This window comes from Falco punctatus (genome assembly GCF_963210335.1).
Source record: "Falco punctatus genome assembly, chromosome: 1".
Classification (NCBI taxonomy): domain Eukaryota; kingdom Metazoa; phylum Chordata; class Aves; order Falconiformes; family Falconidae; genus Falco; species Falco punctatus.
The window spans coordinates 50,573,101-50,595,646 of NC_137580.1; the positions used below are offsets into that span (position 1 = coordinate 50,573,101).

At 38.3% G+C, this 22,546-nt stretch overlaps 1 protein-coding gene across 4 annotated transcripts in view; it reads right to left on the reverse strand.

Moving 5' to 3' along the window:
* KIAA0232 overlaps positions 1–22,546 on the reverse strand; it is an 80,105-nt gene that overhangs the window by 27,562 nt on the left and 29,997 nt on the right. For all 4 annotated transcript variants that reach the window (XM_080373378.1, XM_080373380.1, XM_080373379.1 and 1 more), the window contains one exon: positions 16,855–16,992. In XM_080373378.1, the coding sequence (XP_080229504.1) occupies positions 16,855–16,992 (138 nt within the window). The remainder of the gene's footprint in view (positions 1–16,854; positions 16,993–22,546) is intronic.

The window sequence follows — 22,546 nt, forward strand, 5'->3', positions numbered from 1 at the left end:
TTTCCATGAAAACTGACTTAATATCACAAAAATCCAAGCAATAAGAGAGCAACAGCTCTCTTAACAAGTAGATAAAAATACTTTCTTGCAACTCTTAGTCCCATCTTCTGTATTAAAGCAACATTAGAAAAGATAAATCACATATCTAGGATCAGGCTCAGATTTCAGAGCTGTAATTCACCACTCGACACCACCACACATTCTAAGAGAGACAGATAATAGGACATGTTGTTAACTAACTCTAGATAAAAAAGGGCAACTACCAGCTCAACTTAACTTAAAATGAACATGCTATCCCTACATGTAGGTTACTAGAGCAGCTAATCTGACTTCTGTTATTTAAATTTAATTCTCGTAGCTCCCCTCCCATAGAGGGCTACATTGAGATAAAAGTTACCCCTCCAAGAGGGGATAATTCCACTCTAGAAACTATTCTTCTTGATTATTATTCATCGCTTATAAACAAACATGCTGACTTCAAAGCCAGAAAAGACTTACTATCCTTGTAAGCAGTGCTGCTGTCAGATTTCACTTAATCACAGTACTTCAGCTTGCAGATGTTGAAATGGTCTTATCTGTATTATCAATGAAATGGGAGAAACTTTTAAAGTGTGTTCCCACCAATTATGCAAAAGTTATTTTCTGCATCAAGTGAAACGCAGAAAGGACACTTGAAATTTCTCAATAGGTACTCTGCCATATTAATTCAAGTTTACTTGTACACATGGTAAGAATTCATAATGGACCCCAATCCAATTTTTTGGTGAAAATTATTGTTCTACATTAAGAAAAATTATAATCTAATAACATCGTTCTGTGACTAAACACAATGCATTATTCAGGAGAGCTGTGTAACCAATGACTTCAGCATTTTCATGGCCATGCTTGTGTATCTGAAAGATTGTGCCACCTTCTCCCTTCAAGACATGCATATGCAAAATTTCTTATGGAAGTTATTAAAACTTTTCTTTCCAGACTTATAAGGTAAGCTGCTGGAAAGAGAACTGCCTTGCTCCATTTTTGCTCCCATTATCATATAGGAGCACATGTAAGGTAAAATAAGTCAATCATACCGAACACCTACTTTCAGCCTCCAAAACAAAGCAACCTATACCATGGGAGATACCTGAATACAAGAAATACAAGATAAGCATTAATTTACTTTTGCTGGCTTGATGTAACCTGAGAAACAAATGCCAAAAAAACCATTATGAAGCAACTTCTGTGTAGACTAAGCTCCCACAAAGCTCCTCCAGTTTGATATATACTTTTTCTACATCAAGAACACTCATACAAAAATTGGAGTAATTAAACTTTTGTCAATTTCTATTAAAGTTACTATTATACTCACGGTAGCAGCTTCAGTAACCTGACAAATTAGATAAGTGGTATTAGGACTACCTATTCAAATGCCAAAGTCTTTGTGAAAAGGAATTATCATAACCATTTTATTCTGTGATTGTTACTTTGGCAAGACAAATTCACTTCAATTTTCTACATGGTAACTGAAGTTATAAAACACAGGCTAATATACTTTGCCAAATTCAATACTGTATAGCTTATTTAGTATATGAATGGAGAAAGATGGAAAACCTCTGAAGCCAATGGATTTGATAATACAGAGCCAATACAAATCCTCTTAAACCAATAGCAAACAAGTTATCATAGAAAAACAATGACTGGTTGGAAATAAAAGAACCCTATGGTGCCTTCTCACAAAAGAAGCTGCATGTCATCAGTCCTAGCTTGATTTTATTTTTCAAAACATGCATCTTGTTCAAAATGTTTCCTAACTCTTGAAAAAATTTAAAATCTTTTCCTAAATTATGTTGTGCGTTCTTGAAACAGCTAGTATATCCTTTTCCAGAAAGCCAACAATACAGTCCAGAAGAAAGATAATAAAACTTCACTGGTTTTGTAAAGTTTTGGCATTTCCTGGAAAAAATATTCTGAACAATCATCCTCAGACACACAGAAATGCTTCTTACTGAGCTAGTCAGGATATATGCTTCAAGAAGCATTATGGTTGTTTTAGAACCTTAACTTCATTTTTTTGCTCTAATAAATCCAAACTTTTCAACAGCAACTTTAGCATTTCATCCTTCTGATTTGTTAAGATGGCTTCTACACCACTTGCTTCATTCTTGTGCTTTTCTTCATCTTTATAGTAACGTATTTATCTCAGCATTGACATCATCCTAGCACATTGTTACACTCCTCACTGGGCTTTTTGACTAACATTTTTCACTTATTTTTAAAAATAAGTCAAAAGAATATTGGGCACTTTTTTTACCCAGCTTTTGTTCACGTCACTTCTAGTTACATGAAGATGCATAAGTTAAATCACTTAACAAACCATGTAATGTTTACTACCTGATTGCCTGTTACCCCAGCGTAGTGGTCAGTGCGTATTACCCAACTAATATTGGTTTACATCAGAGAAGTTTACATCAGAGAAGCAGGGAACAGCAGAAATAAATCAGTGATTAAAACCAATTTTAAATAATTTACTTAATCCGGCACCCTATGTAAAAAGAAAAGAAACATAGTCCCTGCACTACAGGCTCCACAAGTCCTTTTGCCTCAATACTTGCGCATCGCTATTGCGAAGTGCAAGAAATTATGCAATAGTGCCTTGGTCTAACTGGCACACAGTTACAACAGCTGGCCAGAGTAACCCATCAATAAAAACATGCTCAGACATGGAATCATAACCAATTCAATTCATATGGCCTGGTCAGGAGCTTATGTTCAGAACTATAGTAATTGCATGGAAAGTCTGACAGTTCTGCACTTAAAATCTAAGAAAGCTGACAAATGCTAAGAAATTTTCAACTTAATCTTATTTTTGACACATCTCAAATCTGTGCTAAAAGCAAGATATGTTTGAGATGACCATTTCAAATGTTTCACGACACTGTTCGCTAGAGCCACACTTGTTCCTCTAAGTGTTCCCATACAGTCCATATACACAGACACAAGAAGGGTCATATTCCTCCCTCATAATTCCAGGTAAGCAAAGCCAACGCTCCGAGTAACAGCATGCCCACACCTGACTACATTGCAAAGAAATTACCATTACAAAGTTTCAACGGTTATGTTTCTGTGTTGCTCCCAAGCAGCAACTTCTCAGAACAGCAGGCTGGAAGGCACTGTTTGCTTTTGTCAAATGTATGACAGCAGTACACTTTCAAAATCTGTTATGTAATTTTATTAACCATGGCTGATTCTTACTTTAAGATATCGTATACTGTTTCTAGTGGCCATCAGCAGAGTCTGACAGCCTGGTTAGTTCAGAAAAGGACCACACTGCCTGAACCCCATTAGGACATACACCCCTTGAGAGATCGGAAGCATTAGACACTACTGATGTCTCAGTATGTGCTGTGGCACAGCGGAGGTGAAGTGGCCACCTATAGACACAGAAAGAATGAATCTGGGAGATCTGCTTTCATCAGTGCAGGAAGTATGATACATATGAAGTAGTCCACTTTGCTCATTCTTAAGATGCCCTCATACAGTTCAGCAGAACAGACACACTGATTGCTCTAACTGCAACTCTAGCACCATCTTCGGGTGGAATTTCACATGTAATACTGCAGGTGTTCACTGAATCAACTCTATTATACAGGAACTGCAATTACACAGCTGAAAACCTGCTATTATTGAGCAGTGCAACTTTTAGCAAAAAAACTAGTCAGCTGAAAGGTAATCAAGCTTGGATCTATGACCAATGGAAAGGCAACATGAGTAATTTCAATATTGTTACTGGGAAATATATCTACTGAGAAGTCTTACATGTATCAGTCTCAACAGCTAACCTCTAATTCCATTTTTGCTCTGACAGTATTCTCCTTATAAAAATACAACACAGGTGAGTTTCTAAACTCTTACTTTTTTACTAAACTTCTGAGTCTCAAAGATACTGTTTTCTGTCTTGCTACTGACAAGTGGCATTATTCAAATCCAAAATAATGTCCAGACTGTCAGAATTAGTAGGCTTAAAAAATAAAACCAAAACCAATGTTGTGGTTTAACCGCTGCCAGAAACTAAGTACCACACAGCTGCTTGTTCACTCCTGCCCCCTCCAAAGAGGGATGGGGAGGAGAATCAGAAAGGGATGTAAAACTCGAGGGTTGAGATAAGAACAATTTAATAATTAAAATAAAATAGGAGGAAAAAACCAAAACAGTAACAACAACAACAATTACTAATACAATGAAAAGGAAGGAAAAGGAGAAAGGAATAAAACCAAAAGGAAGGGGAAAAAAACCAAGTGATGCACAACACAACTGCTCACCACTGACTAAGCACTGATTGACAGGCCTCAGCCAGCTCTCCCCAGTTTATACACTAAGTATGATGTTCTATGGTATGGAACACCCCTTTGGCCAGTTTGGGTTAGCTGTCATAGCTGTGTCCCCTCCCAATTTCTTGTGCCCCTTCAGCCTTCTTGCTAGGCAAGGCCTGAGAAACTGAAAAGCCCTTGACTTTCTATAAACATTATCTAGCAACAACTAAGACATCGGCAATCAACAAGAAGAAACCAACAGAAGAACAATCAACATTGTTCTTGCACCAAACCCAAAAGGCAGCACTGCACCAGTTACTAAAAAGAAAATTACGCCACCCCAGCCAAACCCAGAACAAATAAAACAAAAAAACCCCACCAAACCCCACATCTCAGAAACTATGAACAAACTGACTTCAGTTTTAAGTGTACCAGATGGGAATTAAAACAACTACTAACCAAAAAAAAGTCATTTAATGATGACAGAAACAGAAACAGTTGGTTTTACTTAAAATTTGAGGCAGTAATTTCAGGATAAAATTTCTTACTTTCCTAAACAGTTGTTGAGGTTTTATTTTTTACCCAACTTTTCATTAGAACAGATACCCCTACTTTGCTAGTTAATTGCAAGCCAACATTTTAAAATTTCTTCTACAATTCAGCAGGATAAAAATTAAGATAAAATCTCTACTCAAGGTCAATATTAACAAGCTTTTTAAAATTTCAGCGATTTTTCAGCATGTCTTTGAACTGTTATTTATGCTCTATTCAAGTGGTTTGGAAAAAAACTTCAGAAGTTGCAGTAAGAATAGCAATTGATTGCTACATTACAGCACTTGTCTTAAAAGTTCTCACTATCGTTCTGACTTCATTTTCTGGCAAGTTGCAATGTACTTATATTTTCTCTACTTTTGACTGCATCAAGAGCATCTGCAGCCAAAGATATATACAAATATAGATACTTTGAGACACCGAAATGCTTGTCACATAAAAATACTGTCCTCAGAATGAACATACATTAACAATTTGCATTCTTACATATACCATATGCTGTCAAAATCAGGCCTCCTCTCACAAAAGCACTTAATTCACAACATACTTTGCCACTGCAAGCCATAGTGATAGAGTGGTCAAAAGACTGCAGCTTCTCTGACTTACCATCCTCCATAACTTAGGGAATGTTGTAGAAATAAGCACCAAACTGTAGACTTTTTGAAGACAAATATTTGTTTTCTGCACCATAAAATTACAACTAGAATCTTGCATCATTTTTTTGAGACAAAAAACCTGGTTTCAAACAAAACTAAGCTACCAAATAAAGTACCCCCTAAAAATGAATACTATGCAAATAAAAATCCACAAGATACAAGGTTTCCAAATATTTATTTCAACTATTAAATATTTTTTACTGTTATCAGGCAAATTTTCATCTAATCTGTTTTAGGACTTCCTCTCCCTATCAAGCATCTTTTTGAAGTGATCACCCTTTTTCAGACCTTTGATTACTGGTAGGGGGCAGTAGGCAGACTGTCTGCAATTTCTCAACGTATTACCGGTTTAAGTAATTAAACATAAACATCAGAATTATAGTACCTGGATCTTTGTCACGTTAGAAAAGTTATTATTAGCCCTCAATACCTTTTCATCCTCTGCACATTTTCTTCCTCCTAAAATAGATCAGGCTGCAGAGTCCTGATGTCTTCACTTAATTGTCTTCCTGTTTGGGTTTTTTTTAATTGTGTGTCTCTGTACACATACGTGTGTATATATATACTCTCTCTACAGACACACATAGGGTAAACATTCTAACCATTTCACTTAAGTATATTCAAATAAAATTGTATTTAAGTTTAAATATACTAAGACTTCTTTTGATTACTCCCAAGCTCCCTCAGCCTTGCTTGCTTTGCTCCAGTGCTAAGGCTGAAAGAGGAGGTTAGGCTGGAGGAGCAATAGCTCCATATCCATGTGAGGATAATGGTATTTCTGTATCCATCTACATCACAGAAGGACAGCAAAACTGCAAGCAAGCTCCAGAACTGCCCATGTGAATTACTGCCAGACCCCTTGCAAGAAGGAAAAACTGTTAAGAATAAAGCTGCTAGTTGAAGAGCCTAATGAAAACATCTACTTATTGACCAAAAGAAAATATTTTGAAAATCCCTAATATAAACATTTTCAAATGATTCAGAAAACAATTTTTAAAAATTCAAGCAGCATTGGAAAAGAAAGTATTTACTTGTATCTCAACAGTTTTTATAACCAGTCCTCACTCACACACCACTAACCATCAACTCTGACTACAGTAACAGAATATTTTAATCTTTTTTCTAGAGATGAAATAATGAACATTCCATGGAGCAGCTTGAATGCCTCAGCAGAAACAGTGTTTTAACATTATGTTTCACAGTCCAAAAATTACTGATTATTCCTGTCAGATTGGCACACAAACATAAGTACAGAAACCAGGCAACATACGAAATGTGTTTGAAAAGCAGAAAGAAAAGATAACTCCTAAGTTACTTTAAAATATCACTATCATCAAAGCAGGATCACCATTCTCCCTAACTCCAGGGTAAAAATCAATGACTCTATCAATCTGTATTGATATGGAGAAATAGTGTGAAATGGGGACGCTTAACGCCGACTGTGATTGTATATGTCTACTCAGAAATGTGGGTATGGTGACTAGTCATGGGTGCGGTGTCTGATCACATAGGCACACAGCTCTGAGGAGACAACTACAGTTTTTGAGGAGACGCCTGCCCTTCTTCCTCTAACAAAGGGGAGACGGGGAGACGCCTGCCCTTCTTTCTCTAACAAAAGGGGCTATTTAAAAGAGAATGAGAGAAGATGAGAGACATTCAAATGCTATCTAGAGGGAGGGAGTGCTAAGTCTCCTTGCTGGAGAAGATTGGATGGTCACAAGGACATGAATCACCTTTCCTTGCTGAAAAAGATTAGATGGTCACAAGAACATGAATCACCTACAAACCTGCAAGACCACCACATTCCAGGAAACGGACTGATAAGCTAATTAACATACGAAGCGGGGTTTAGGTAACAAATATGTATAGGCGCTAATTGAATATTCATTTGTTTCATTGTATAAATGTGGGATGGTTCGTCACTTCGGGTATGCACGCTTGTGGAGGAGCGATCCCCCGTGCATCTGCGCGCAATAAACATACCTACTTTCTAACTTTCGAGTTATAGAGTCTAATTCCGCACGTCAGTTTTGGCGAGCCAGGCAGGAGGACTTCTGCTCGGCTGGGGGACCAGCTACGGAGCGGACGCTCCTAGGCGCGCCCTGGGAGATTTCCTCGGAGGAGCCTCCTCTTCTCAGCTGTTCACCCGGGAGCAGAAGAGAACCCCTGGATCCGCGGATAAAACGGTATGTTTAGTAACGGGGCGGCTGGTGAGACGCACGGAGACGTCCGGCGCGCAGCGTAGTCCCCAGGAGGAAAGGTACCTTGGGAGGGGGTTTGCTGACCAAGGGGTGGCCGCTAGCGATCTTGAGGGCAGATCGAGCAAACCCGAGGTTACTGCCATTCCTAAAAGCCCGGAGGCCTCGTGACGGAAAGCGGGGGGCGGGACGGAATAAGGCGGAATCTCACAGGAACAAGAGGGACCTCTTAGCAAAAGTAAAAGGGAAACTTTTGCGTAGGAAAAAAGGGGGAAGCTAAAAACTTCCATTGGGTTGTTTTAAGTATTGGGGAATTCCTAAAATATAACAACTGGTATAGCGCTCTGTGTCTTGTTTGTTCTATGTTACATGTTCAAAACTTGGAGTTATGAAATGTATGTTGAAAAATAATAATATTCTGGTAATTCGTGGCAAATAGCGGAAAACTTAACACTCTGCTTAAGACCAGGAAAAATGTGGGGTTTTTTGTTTGTTGTTTGTTTTTTGGTAATTGTTCATTGAAATGCATACTTTGTGAACTGTCAGTGTTCTTAAAAGTTGTACATAAGTGCACGGTACCGTATAGCATACTGCTTGTGTGATTGCGGGCTGCCCGGAGAGTGTGAATGGTGTGATTGAGATGCGCATTTTGATTTTCCGTGTATAGCTTAATTATTTTGACTGAGTGTGAGTGCAAGAGTGCTTGAGACGCGCGTTTGAGTGCAATACGAGTAAGGAGCTCTATCCGCGTTTCCGACCTTGGGTGGCTAAGGCGGCCGGAGAAAAACAAAGTAATTAAAATTGTAAAATGGGAAATGGAAGGAGTAAGCCCTGTGAAAAATCGCCCTTGGGTTGTATATTAAAACATTGGAGTGATATCGTAGGACATGGTGGTACCGAAAATAGAAGGAAATTGATTAAATATTGTAATCAGTGGTGGCTTTTGTATAAATTGGAGTGATGCGAAATGGCCTCAGGAGGGAGGAACGTTAGATTATAACACTCTCCTGCAATTAATGTTGTTTCTGAGGAGAGAGGGAAAATGGGACGAAGTATCGTATACAGACATGTTCTTCGTCCTCCAGGACAAACCTGAGTGGCAAAAGGACTGTGGATTAGTACCCCCTCGGGATCCTATGGTACTAACACTAGAAAGAGTGAGGGATTAACATCACCTGATCTTTGATTATGGCTCTAGAAAAGGATAGGAAAAACCCCTAAGACCTAAACTAGAAAGATGTTCTTGTTGAAATTTTTGTGTTAAAAGCTCAGGTTGCGGTTCCTTCTGTGGAGCAACTAGAATGAAACACGTTGTAAGATAAAAACTTGTACTAATGTATGTAAAACCTGAGGCGGGGGTGGTGGAGAATCAAAGACCTTGTGAAAGTGTTAAAGTATTGGGGTGAGTTTGTACAAACCCCCGTACCCCCTCGAAGGTGCGACTGAGTCACGCTGGACGCATGGCAGGATGTTTGCTATTTGCCTGCGAAGGCTGATATGTAATAACACAGACTTAAAGCAACAAGTAGCAGATTTGCATTCAGGGTAAGAAAGAGTTAAAACAGAACTGCTGTTGCAGAGGCAGGCCTGTGTAACCTACAGAGCAGGAACAGCATCTCCTGCCCGGAATCCTCCTGATGGTGGGGAGGAGGGGGTTGCTGTTGCTGACAATTGAGCTGAGGGACCTGACAATGTCACCCCAATTGCTGCAGCATTTGCAGTACAACAGGACCCGTAACGGCCCCTTTAGGGCAGGGAATGGGTATGAGGTGGAATTTTAGTGAATACGAAACCAACTTATTTGTTGAACTTCAGTAAAAAAAAATAATAATTTTTTGTTACAGTTGTGGGAGCTGCTGGCCACCAGGAAAACATCCTGAAACCTTTAAAGTACAAACTAAGAAAACAAACAAGAATGCCAAATTCCCCAAAGGCCCTTCTTGGCAGGGACTTATTAGAACAATTGGAGGCAACAATCAAATTTTAAAAAGGGGAAGTTACTCTGGAAGTAAATGATCACCAATACATACAGGTTATGAGCCTATCTTTGGCCAGTACTCCTATAAAAAGGGAAATTGATACCAGAATTATTGATCAGGTATATCCCGGAGTATGGGCAATTGACATACCGGGACGTGCCAAGAATGCATCACCTGTAATAGTAAAATTAAAGGAAGGACAGAGTGTGATAAGAATTAAACAATACCCACTGAAAAGGGAAGATAGGGAAGGAATTCGTCCAAACATAGAGCGATTCATAGAATTAAAACTACTAAAAGAATGTGAGTCAGAATTTAACACACCTATCCTCCCAGTTAAAAAACCTGATGGGTCTTATAGGATAGTTCAAGATTTAAGGGCCATTAACAAAATAACAGAGGATCTGTATCCTGTAGTAGCTAACCCCTATACCTTACTAACCACCCTGACACCTGACCTAGCTTGGTTCACAGTTTTAGACTTAAAAGATGCCTTCTTTTGCCTCCCTCTCCATGAAGCCAGCCAAAGAATTTTTGCTTTTGAATGGGAAAATCCCAGAAGCGGTCGAAAGACCCAGCTCACATGGACGGTGTTGCCACAGGGGTTTAAAAATAGCCCCACAATTTTTGGAAACCAATTAGCAAAGGATTTGGAGTTATGGGAACCACCGTCAGGAGAAGGGAAAGTGTTACAATATGTAGACGATCTTCTTATTGCAACCAGAACCAAAGAATCTTGTATTATTTGGACTGTGAGCCTGCTGAACTTTCTGGGACTACAAGGATATCGGGTTTCTAAGAAGAAGGCACAGGTGGTGTTACAACAAGTCACATACCTAGGGTACGAGATCAGTGCCGGACAACGGGTCCTAGGGGAGGCCCGAAAAGAAGCCATATGCCAAGCCCCCCGACCACGAACTGTAAAGGAACTGCAGACATTTCTGGGAATGACAGGATGGTGCAGGCTTTGGATATGTAATTATGGCTTGCTTGTTAAACCATTATATTCCCTGATAGCAGCTAATCAGAAGGATCTTCAGTGGGATGCTGAATCAGACAGAGCTTTCCATGAACTGAAGAAAGCTTTGATGTCGGCACCAGCACTAGGACTTCCTGATGTGAGTAAGCCATTTTTCCTATTTTCCCATGAGAAACAGGGAATGGCATTAGGAATACTGGCACAAGATTTGGGACCATACAGATGGGCAGTGGCATACTTCTCTAAAAGGGTGGCCTGGTTGCCTGAGAGCAGTAGCAGCTGTCATCCTAAACATCCAGGAGGCCCGGAAGTTTACCTTGGGCCAGAAAATGACTGTCTTAGTATCCCACACAGTGTCTGCAGTCCTTGAAACAAAAGGGGGGCATTGGCTCTCCCCACAGAGATTCCTAAAATACCAGGCCATAATGGTGGAACAAGATGATGTTGAGATCGTGACTACAAACATCGTCAATCCGGCCTCGTTTCTTAATGGGAATGTTGGCGAATCAGTCGATCATGACTGTCTAGAAACAATCGAAGCCACTTATTCTAGTAGGACAGATCTCAAGGATGTTCCTATTAATGGAGCTGAACATTGGTTCACGGATGGGAGCAGCTATATGCTGAATGGAAAACGACATTCCGGATATGCTGTTACAACCTCTGAAGAAGTGATAGAATCGGGACCGCTACCAGCTGACACTTTGGCACAGAAGGCTGAAATCATAACCCTTACTCGAGCTCTGGAGAGAGCTCAGGGAAGACCTATGAATATTTGGACTGATTCTAAATATGCCTTTGGAGTGGTACATGCTCATGGAGCAATATGGAAAGAAAGGGGACTGTTAAACTCCCAAGGAAAAATCATCAAACATGCGGAAGAAATTTTGAAACTCCTAAATGCGGTCCAGCTTCCTGAAAGGGTGGCAATTATGCACATCAAGGCACACCAGAAAGTGAGCACAGAATTAGAAAGAGGAAATGAACTGGCGGACAGGGAAGCAAAACAGGCAGCCAGAAAAGCAATTAAGGTAGAGGGTGCGCTAATACCCGATGGACAAATATCTCTAGAAGGTAAACCAGACTATACTAAAGAAGATCGCAAACTGATTTCTGACCTAGAGGGATCATATAATGAGGAAGGGTGGGCTGTAATCTCACATGGGAGAATAGTGATTCCTTCCTACATGGTATGGTCAGTAGTTTGGGAAGAACATAGAAAAAGGCACTGGGGGGCAGAAGCTCTATATAAGGATCTCACTAAAAACATAATAGCACGAAATTTGTATACTACTATTAGACAAGTAACCCAACAATGTGATCTTTGTCTCCAGACTAATCCTAAGATTACCAAGGGGCCAAAGTTGGGAAAATTGGGAAAGGAAATGTTCCAGGGCAACATTGGCAGATTGATTTCTCGGAACTTCCTAAAAAAGGGGGGTATCGATATTTATTTGTACTAACAGATACCTTTTCAGGTTGGCCAGAAGCCTTCCCGTGCAGAACTGCTAAAGCCCGGGAAGTGACCAAAATACTGCTCCAAGAGATAATACCTAGGTTTGGAGTCCCAGCGGTAATGTCCTCGAATAGAGGACCACATTTTGTGTCCAGAATAGTGCAACAGATCAGCCACCATCTAGGAATAGATTGGCAATTACATACCTCATACTGACCACAATCGAGTGGCCAGGTGGAAAAGATGAATCATCTAATCAAACAACAGATTGTCAAGCTAGGTCAAGAAACAAATCTAACTTGGCCTCAGTCTTTGCCATTAGCTCTTACACGAATTCGAACTAGACCAAGAGCAAAAGAGGGGCTTAGCCCATTTGAAATTTTGTATGGACGACCCTATGGGGTACAAAAGGGGACGTCTTCACAGATTGGTGAAGAAACAATGACTTCCTATATGGTGGCACTAAACAAACAATTAATAAGAATTGAGAAGCATGTGATGGGAACACGCAGTAGGGGTCTGGATGGACCTGTTCACAATATACGACCAGGGGACTATGTATACGTTAAGTGTTTTGCAGATAAAACCCTGGAACCACAGTGGACCGGACCTTTTCAAGTCCTACTCACCACCTACACTGCAATCAAGGTTGAGGGACAGAATTCTTGGATTCACCATACCCGGATCAAGAAAGCCCCTGCAACTTCATGGAAAGTAACCCCAGATAAAAAAGAACTGAAACTTAAATTTACTCGGACAAATGGGAACAATGTGGGTGGCAAGTAAGTGAACCTGAGCGGTTGTGGATCCACCATATGAGAAGGGCACCACAACAAACAATATAGAACAAAAGAGTCTGGGACTAAGCCAGTGGCCAGTCTTGCCCAATTTGTTATCAGTAAGCCCCAACTCAAACAAATATATTTTTGATCAAAACAGATTTTATATGTATATATGAGGAACGTTTAGATTCTTAAAATGATCAGTAGTGGGTTTAAACCATTTGTGGTTTTTTGTACCCTCTCTCTTGCCTACAACCAAGAGCCTGATAACTGGCCTTGGAATCATGCCCAGAAAAAACACACTGGAATAATGGGAAAGGTGGACTCAAAGACGAAACTAGCTATGGTGGTTTTTTCTGAAAATGAGGTGTACCAAAGGAATCAATGGGATTAGGAGGATGTACACAAAGTCGACCAATTATGGGGAAAATTAGGAGATAGGATAAAAGTAGGGTGTCAAACATATAATGAAAAAGATAAGGAATTTACCCTTCTAAATACAGCCATGTGCTTTAATTCACGGGAATGTTGCCACAATCTTACCTTAACCGAGCCCATCTTTATAATATGCCTAGGAAAATATCCTTTTGAACATAGAACATGGGCCAGAAAGATAGGTGACAAGTGGCAAACAGTAGATTTAGAATCTTGTATTATGCGAGAACAGCAGGGCTTCCTCTGTGAAAGCAATACTATAATGGCTCAGGATACTTGTTTAGATACAGATCAGAAAATATGTCATTTCGAGGCCAGACCAAATGCAAACTTGAAAACAGTAATTATATATGCAAGGAAGGAATGTGCGTGTTTGAGAACTAAGTGTAACACAATAACCGTAGATGGGGAGGTAAAGGAGACTGCACAATATTCAAATTATTGTATTTGTAATTTTACTACTATCACAGGATGCAATTTTAGTTACTCAGCCCCAGTAGTGTCTCATCAATTCTTAAAATCAACTTTACCCTATCACAAATGATAATTCCTACCCCCATAGGACTAAATATAAGCAGTATAAAAGAACTATTAAAACATGTAGATTTTACAACGTATACTGGAAGAAACCAAAGAAAAGGGACACGAAACTCTTCTTATGATCCATCATGATATAGAGGGGATCAAGAAAGTTTTTTTTTAAAAAAAAGGTAGAACAGGATGGAAACCATAATTGGTGGAATACTCTCTTTGGCTGGTCACCTTCTGCAACAGGAATTCTTAACACTATGGTACACCCCATTGTGATCTTATTGATCAGTTTAGGAATTTCCTTAATACTAACCATTATGTTCTATTTGTGGGTTTGGAGAATGTTTAAAAGGGTAACACTTATGTATGAAGCTTTATATCATTCGGGAAGACTGCTTAAGTAAAAGAATTTACTTAATTTAATAAAAAGGGGGGATTGATATGGAGAAATAGTGTGAAATGGGGACGCTTAACACCGACTGTGATTGTATATGTCTACTCAGAAATGTGGGTATGGTGACTGGTCATGGGTGCGGTGTCTGGTCACACAGGCACACAGCTCTGAGGAGACAGCTACAGTTTTTGAGGAGACGCCTGCCCTTCTTCCTCTAACAAAGGGGAGACGGGGAGACGCCTGCCCTTCTTTCTCTAACAAAAGGGGCTATTTAAAAGAGAATGAGAGAAGATGAGAGACATTCAAATGCTATCTAGAGGGAGGGAGTGCTAAGTCTCCTTGCTGGAGAAGATTGGATGGTCACAAGGACATGAATCACCTTTCCTTGCTGAAAAAGATTAGATGGTCACAAGAACATGAATCACCTACAAACCTGCAAGACCACCACATTCCAGGAAACGGACTGATAAGCTAATTAACATACGAAGCGGGGTTTAGGTAACAAATATGTATAGGCGCTAATTGAATATTCATTTGTTTCATTGTATAAATGTGGGATGGTTCGTCACTTCGGGTATGCACGCTTGTGGAGGAGCGATCCCCCGTGCATCTGCGCGCAATAAACATACCTACTTTATAACTTTCGAGTTATAGAGTCTAATTCCGCACGTCAGTATTTCCTTCTTATGCAATACACATGTTAAACTACATACAGAACAGCTTTAAGTATCTTCTCATTCAAAGGTTCCACCCTGTGTTGCAAAATAAAAAATTATGACCTACAATTTCATTAAAGATAATAAATATGCAACCTTAATTGTCTGAGCATGCAACAGAAGTCAAAATAGCCCTGAAATAACACAAGTCTACAGGCTGTAGATTATAGATTAATGCTGAACAATAAAAATCTGACAAGGTGGCAGGAGTCAAAGGAGGAATTTACTTATTCAACATTTCAGATCACACATCTTTTTATTCTTTCAAAATTCTAGTTGAAGGGTTTCTTCCCTTCTTGTTTTAGGTTATACAAAATTTCAAGTGGAGGCAAACCAGGGATTATTAATAAATTTACCTCATTCCTCCTTCTTTTCAACTACCTTTCTATATGTAATATAATGTAATAATACAAACTTAGCTCTAAGTGATGCTCATTGATTTTCAGCTATGTGAAGATGCATCAAGAGAGTAAATTCCCAATCATCAGTATTCTTGTGGTCTACATATGAGACTACTACTTTTTGTTGTTCATAAAATGAGTATACAGATAGCCATATACTCAAGAAACACATTACTCCTTTTAGTTATTTCTTCATATTTGCTTCATATCTAAAATAACTTTTATGGTAGTCTTAGTGCTGACCTCAATATTCTGTAACTATAAGAGCAGAACAAATTACCAAACAAGTTCTGTTTTGCATTGCTTTGTTAGGATAGTAAGTAATGAGAAAATGGGAGTTCAGAAATCTCCCAATTAGTCAATTAGCACTTTAGTAACTGAACAAATGCTGAAGTGGCTTCACAAAGATTAGGCCAGTATATAATGGCAATGCTGCTGAAGGTGGTGGTGGTGGGAATAACCACACAAATCAACTCCACTTCCTTCACTATTCTTGGCCACATACTTTCCTCACTCTTGCTGGCACAAGTGTCTGTGCTACAAATCTGACCAGGAAACCTCTCTGGGTTAACACTTCCTTCACCTCAACCAGGTTAATCTCAGGAAACTGATTCACTTTCCCAATACAGTTCTCCACACAACCACAGAAATGCTTGCACAAGCACAAACTGTGACTAGAAGGCTGTATGGAGCAATTACGCAACGAGGCTACACAGGTGGGATATAGTTTCTTCTTACAGTAGTGACAGATCAGAGCATTTGTACTTCTGTAAACTGAAAGACAGACTTTCTCATTTCTGCTATCTGAAAAATCCCCCTGGAGAGGTTTCGTTGACCTGTGGTACAGATTATTTTTTTCTTTTCAAACATTTGCTTTAACAGTCTCTCACTTTCTCCACGTTTCCATTGAGCTACATGGTATCTGCTGCCTCTGGTAGCTTCTTCCTCCAACCTGCTGCCTTTACCTCTCCTCGTTTTCCCTAGTCAGTGCAATTCAACTCTACTTCCATTCAACGATGTAATATGGGAAGTGAACATTTGCTACTGTATGTTGCATTTTATTTAGCGATTCTGAATTACACATACAGCATGCACAAAGCAAGATGGCTTTTTGTCCAAATATTGCATTCCTTGCTGCTCACACACACCACAAAGTAAATTTAGAACTTTAAGAAATTCTTTATGCAAAGCTTTGTGGTAATTTCAACACAAACCAGTGCATTGCAACTGTCCCTGCCAAGAATAGGTGAGAGCTTACAGAAAGGAAAGCATGACACTACATAGTACAGAATCTTTTGTGAAATCCTGCTGCCATACACAGATTTCATAATTTCCTAAAGAAAAATAAAGGACTCTCAGTGAACTCTTGGCAAATTTGCATTTTAAGAAGCCACAAATTAAAAGATAAGCATCACAAGCTAAATAATGTCCAACACAAAAAGGGGCATAAAGTTTTAAGAATTATTAAATAGTCCAAACTTACTTCATCAGAAGCAGAGCGAAGACACTGGACAGCAGCCTGTTTTTTCATTTCCTCTAGCGTTAGATCAGAGCACTTTTTCTTACTCTTTCCCCATTTCTTGTAAGCTCCCTTTTCCCAGCCCAGGAAGATGTCATTCTCCTAAAATGAAAGTAGAGAAATTACATTACTTAAAATACATTAATATCTCAGTATTATAGTAGAACAGAACTACAAAAACCATACTGTTCAAAATAAAAACAACCTCATCCTATCTACTAAAAACTACTTTTTGCCAAATTAAATATAAGTTTGATTACAGAAAACCTACACTTACTGTTCAGAAAAGCACACGTATTTTTCACAGGACATCAAGGCTACTCACACTTCAATGCAGTATTTCCCAATTGCAAAGCATATCCATAAGGATCATTTTATGGCCAACTTATGGCTGAATGTATTATTGTAATTTACACAAAGTATTTTAGAAAGTTGTGCTGATCTCTGAATCCTTATTGGATGAAAAGCAAGTAGTTCAGAGTTAGGATTAAACTTGAGAAAGCTAAACAAGCCAAAAGAAGAAAATGCAATGTGAGATCACAAAGCCTGCAACTTAGTCTCACAATGAACATCATTATGACTAGAGATAGCAGTGCCTATCTTAAAATGAACCTGAACTAATTTCAGAAGAAAATCAGATATTGGGGGTGGTGTTTGCATTCTGATACATGTAAGAACATTTAATTAAGAACAATAAAATCAAAGAAGAAAGCTGTTGTATTATATGAAATCATCTGAAGATACATAACATCCATTTTACATGGCTTTTCATAATTTACAAAATTTATTATCACATTTGCTTATACTTTGCTGTCCATTCACATATAAACACATGATTTCCCATGTTCATCTCAAAGAAATATTTTGGCTACTAAGAAAATCATCTTTAATGTCTTCTAGTGTATGCTGGTCTAAATCATCATCTTCTTTAGAGAGATACACAAACACCTGATGCTTTTCAACACATGTTTCAACCTTTTCAACATGTCTGTTACTGCTTCTAATGAAATCCAGGCAAAGGCCTATCATAATTTAAAACAACTCCCAATTTCACATGGCTTCAAAATGAAGTAAAACCAGGTTGTCAGTGAAACTAGCTGTTTCTGGGAGAAAAAAAAAAAAAAAAAAAAAAAAAAGAAAGAGTAAGATGGGGGAAAAAAAGAAAAAAAAGGGGTGGAGAGGGACCAATCACCTTCAGAAGTGGCTTTGAAATGGCTGCCATTCGTGATTTTCTATGACCAAGTCTTTCAGGAAAGAGTAAAGCAATTTGTTGCATTTATTTCTTAAAGTCTTATTTCATCATCAAAACTGGAGAAACAAAGCTTTTCGTTCTTTCAGAACTAAATACCAGTCAATATGTTTTTCCCTATACTTGTGCAAGATGCCAGTGATTCATTTAAAACAAGGAATTTGAACAGACTACTATTCTGTTATTAGGGCTAGCAGAAAGAACAAACAGAAAAAAATCCCAAGAAAATTCTTAGAAAATAGGTTCAACAGACTGTACACATCTACATTCCACTTACACACAATGAGGCTGTATAGCACTCAAACTCTTCCCAATATTCACATGAAAGTATACAAATTGGTTAGAACCATCTATCCTCCAGCAGCTTCCCAAGCCTGTCCCACTCATCCACATGGGCACAATTACAACTGAAAAAATACATACCCCTTTGCAACACACTACTCAAAATGAAAATCCTGGCATGCCACCAAGCGTACACTGGGTTAACTTCATTTATTCTGCTTTTAGGTGGAATGTTCATTAAGGCACCATCTACAAAACGTTACCAAAATGCTCTATATTATTTTGGTTTATCTACACCAACAAAACTTTGCTTTGTACTAGTACATTAAAGCTAACGTCTGCAAGAGCAGCTTCACTAGCCGTATGCTAGAAGTCTGCCACCAGAGCAGTAAGAACCTCCATGCTTACAGAAATTTATAAAGCTTTTCATTCAGCCCTCCACACACATAATTTTAAAGATATCTGACACTTGCCTACAAACTTTGACACTTGTCAATCTTCAAAAATTTAATCCTTGCAACAAATACCTGATTTTTTAAATGGAGGCAGGGAGGCTAAATGCAATTCTCTCTCTAGCCCCCTCCACAGCTGCATGTATCATGGTCTCGTCCCTCCTTCCAGAGTAAGCACATTGTTCGTGCATTCTGGGAACAACACAGCTCATCTTGTAGGATGCAGTGATTGAGGACAGAGCTCCAGTAGAATCCCCTCCTACTTTCTACTTCTTTATACAATACACAGAAAATTTGTTTCTGAACATACAGTTTTCAATCACACTTGGCTGCCAGTGCTTTACACCACCATTTCAAGTTTTATAGGGGAAAAAAATGTTGAAAACTTGAGGGTTTGGATTTTTTTTCCTAGACGAACTCACTAATTTTATAGCCTCAGGTTTTACAAGATTAGCAAACACCATGGGTTACAGCTATTCCACATAAAATTTTGAACTTTAAAATCCTCATGTAACTACAATGTTTATCAGCACCATATACCTGTTTGATATAGCCTAAATTTAACAAGGACTTTGCATTTTCTGAACACAAACCAAACACCACATCCATAAAACACTACAGAGCTGTGAAGAAAAAAAAAATCCTACATGTAATTGCTGTATATATCAGAACCACTCTGAAATCAAATAACAAAAAAAACCCGCCAAGTGCATTACAGTGGAACGGGTAAAAAACAAGAACATGTCACATGCCCCAGAGAGTGAGTTTGTAGAACTTGAGGTGTGACACAAAAAGTGAGTGGAATTCTGCTTTTGTGATAACTAAATAGATTTAAAAAAAGACAATCCAGTAGTTCCAAGTGGTTGAAAGTAATCTCTTGGGTTTTGTTGGTTCCCCCCCCCCCCCCCCTTTGTCTCCAGTGGTCAGGAGCCCATTAATAGGTTCACTCCTTAGACTGGAAAACATTTAGTCTAAGACCAACTGGAAGGAAATCAGTTCAACAGAATTTTCTACATGCATGAAGGCAAGTAAGCTAGTTACTTCATGTGGAAAGAATCACTACAGACTTCTCTTCAGCTAAGATGACTTCAATTACCTTGGTTCTTAATATAACTAGAGTTCATATGATAATGCTCGTTTTAATGTTTGTGGTCACTGAACATTTCATAAAACCAATGCCACCCCAAGCTTACAGATTTAAAAAGTCTGTATACACACAGAAAAAAACCTGAAATTTGGCTTACATAATTCTCATATTTAAAACAGACTACCACTACTTAGAAGTTTTAAGAGACCACCCAATATTAAATAAATACCAACAGGAAGCTGAGGCCATCTGGATATTGGAAAAATTCAAGTTCAAATATCTAAACTGCTATTTAAGCATCTATTCTTCAGAGTCCTACTGTACCTACTTACTATGTAACTAGATAATTTCATATTAGAGATTTTTTAATTGTAAAGACACCAAAGGTACAAAGTTTCATGATGAGAATAACTTAAGAACCATAATGTGGCTAAAGAAATGTTGGTGAAGTATCTGTACTCTTTACACTAATGTTGCCTAAAGAAATCCAGCATTTGGAGTTCTTAAGTCAATCCTGAATTAATATACAAGCACCGCTTTTAGAAAGAGATTTCTAAATTTTTTATCCTGCTCAACTATGCAAAAGCAGCAATTATACCACTTCCCTCCACACTACCAAGAAATTGGAAAAGCAAAAGAAAGGCAACTTTGGTAGCAATTCTTACTTTCATTTGTTATAAAGATAAGAAAAATACCTACTATCAGTAAGAGAACAAACATAACACCTTGCAATAAGATGGAAAGAAAATTGTTTTGAAGCTCATAGTCTACATAAACGGAAAATCAGCGTTAAAAAATATTTCAACAACCTTGCAGGAACTACCCATGTTTCATAAAAGCTGGAGTCAAGTTCACAGATGCAGAAACACTAGATGACTCAAGGTCCTAGTTGCTATTCAGGTAAGTAAACAGGCTTAAGTTTTGCCTCATCAGCAGAACAAACAGGAAAATAATCAGATTCAATAACTCTATCAACAAACTCTGCAAATGGGGAAATCAAATCAGCAGAAAAACATGTTTTGAAAAATCAGATTCTTTTTCTTATAGTAAGTTCAGGGAAACTGATTCCCTAAGATTCTCCCTGCATAAATGCACTTCAGATTGAATTAGATACACACTAAGATAATGAACAAATATAATGTACATCAAGTTTTCAGAAAACATACTGAACAGCCATAATCATCTATGTGGTCAACATTTCTATTTCTCATTATATCTGACCGACTTCAAGAATTTCCATTCTCTTAGAGAAGAAAATACTGAGAGATCAGAATACTGAGAATTCAAAAAAATATATTTGAATTAGAGAATTTTGAAGACGACCTCTTTTTTGAGCATTTTAAATTCAGCACAAACCAGTTGCTATTCAAGCATATTACCAGCTTGGCATTTCCTCTCTTGTAAAAGTTATTGCTGGCCAGCCAAAACATGCTGCTTCAACAAGTAAGTTATTATACAAAATAATCACACACACAGACTATCCCTTTAAGAATTCAATATAAATACCATCAAAATAAGTAACCCAAACAAGATCATATAATGGGGAAAAGAATTCCCAAAATTGTTAAGGTATGAAGCAGAGTCATGCAAGATTGAGTAACATATGTGAACAATTTTTCCTTCTTAAAAATCTCAGTTAACACATTAAGAGATATCGTCAAGGAAGGAGGGTGTGTGTGGTGTGTGGAATTTCCCACATTTTTTTTTAGAACGGGCAGACATTTGCCAAAGACTCAGGAGCACAGTTGATTGGTATTTTTGCCATGAATAGTTTGGATTTTTATGTCTACTGAACAGCTGGTATTACTCCTGTCCAGTGTAGTAATAAAGATTAAATTTTGTCCGCGTGTTCCAAACTGGGGCATTAGTCTGCAGAGTCCTCTACCATGCTGTAGGAGAAACCTTTCTTACAAAACTTTTTTAAAGATGCTCAAGTGCAATTAAAATAGATCATCAAATTACAAGGAAAAAAATAGAACAAATGCTTATATGGGCAGAGTGAATAGTGAATGCATATGTCATAGTAGTTCCTTAGAAAGAAGTTCAAAACCAGCAAAAGACAGATCACCAAAACAACTGCTATGTCAAGGTCACAGATCGTACAAGACACCACAAATCCCAAAATGTTTGGATGTAACAACAGAATTTGCAGATCTTTACTGTGCCTGAGACAGAATAGTCTCAACTGAAGCCAGCAGCATTCTCCAAAAGCATTTACATTCTCTTTTTCTCTCCACACACAACCACCCAAAATAATTCTGAATAGCAACATGCAGTCCACAAAATTTTCCTGCTTAAGTCTATCATCAGTATATTTTAAGTCAGCGATGGCTATCAAGGTTTGTAGTGAATAAATGGGAGAAAAAAAAAATGATGATGACTATATAATCTAACATAATGAAAATGCAGGTAGCCCAGCAGTCCTGGTCTCTTCTAGCAACAACAGTTTTTACAGCACTGATGTTTAATTAAATCTGATGTTCACATAGGCAGGTATGAACCAGTGTGCACTGCAAGAAAGCTTTTCCAAAAACCTATCCAAAGAACTCAGAAAATGAACTCCAGATATGTTTGGATAAGCAGGGA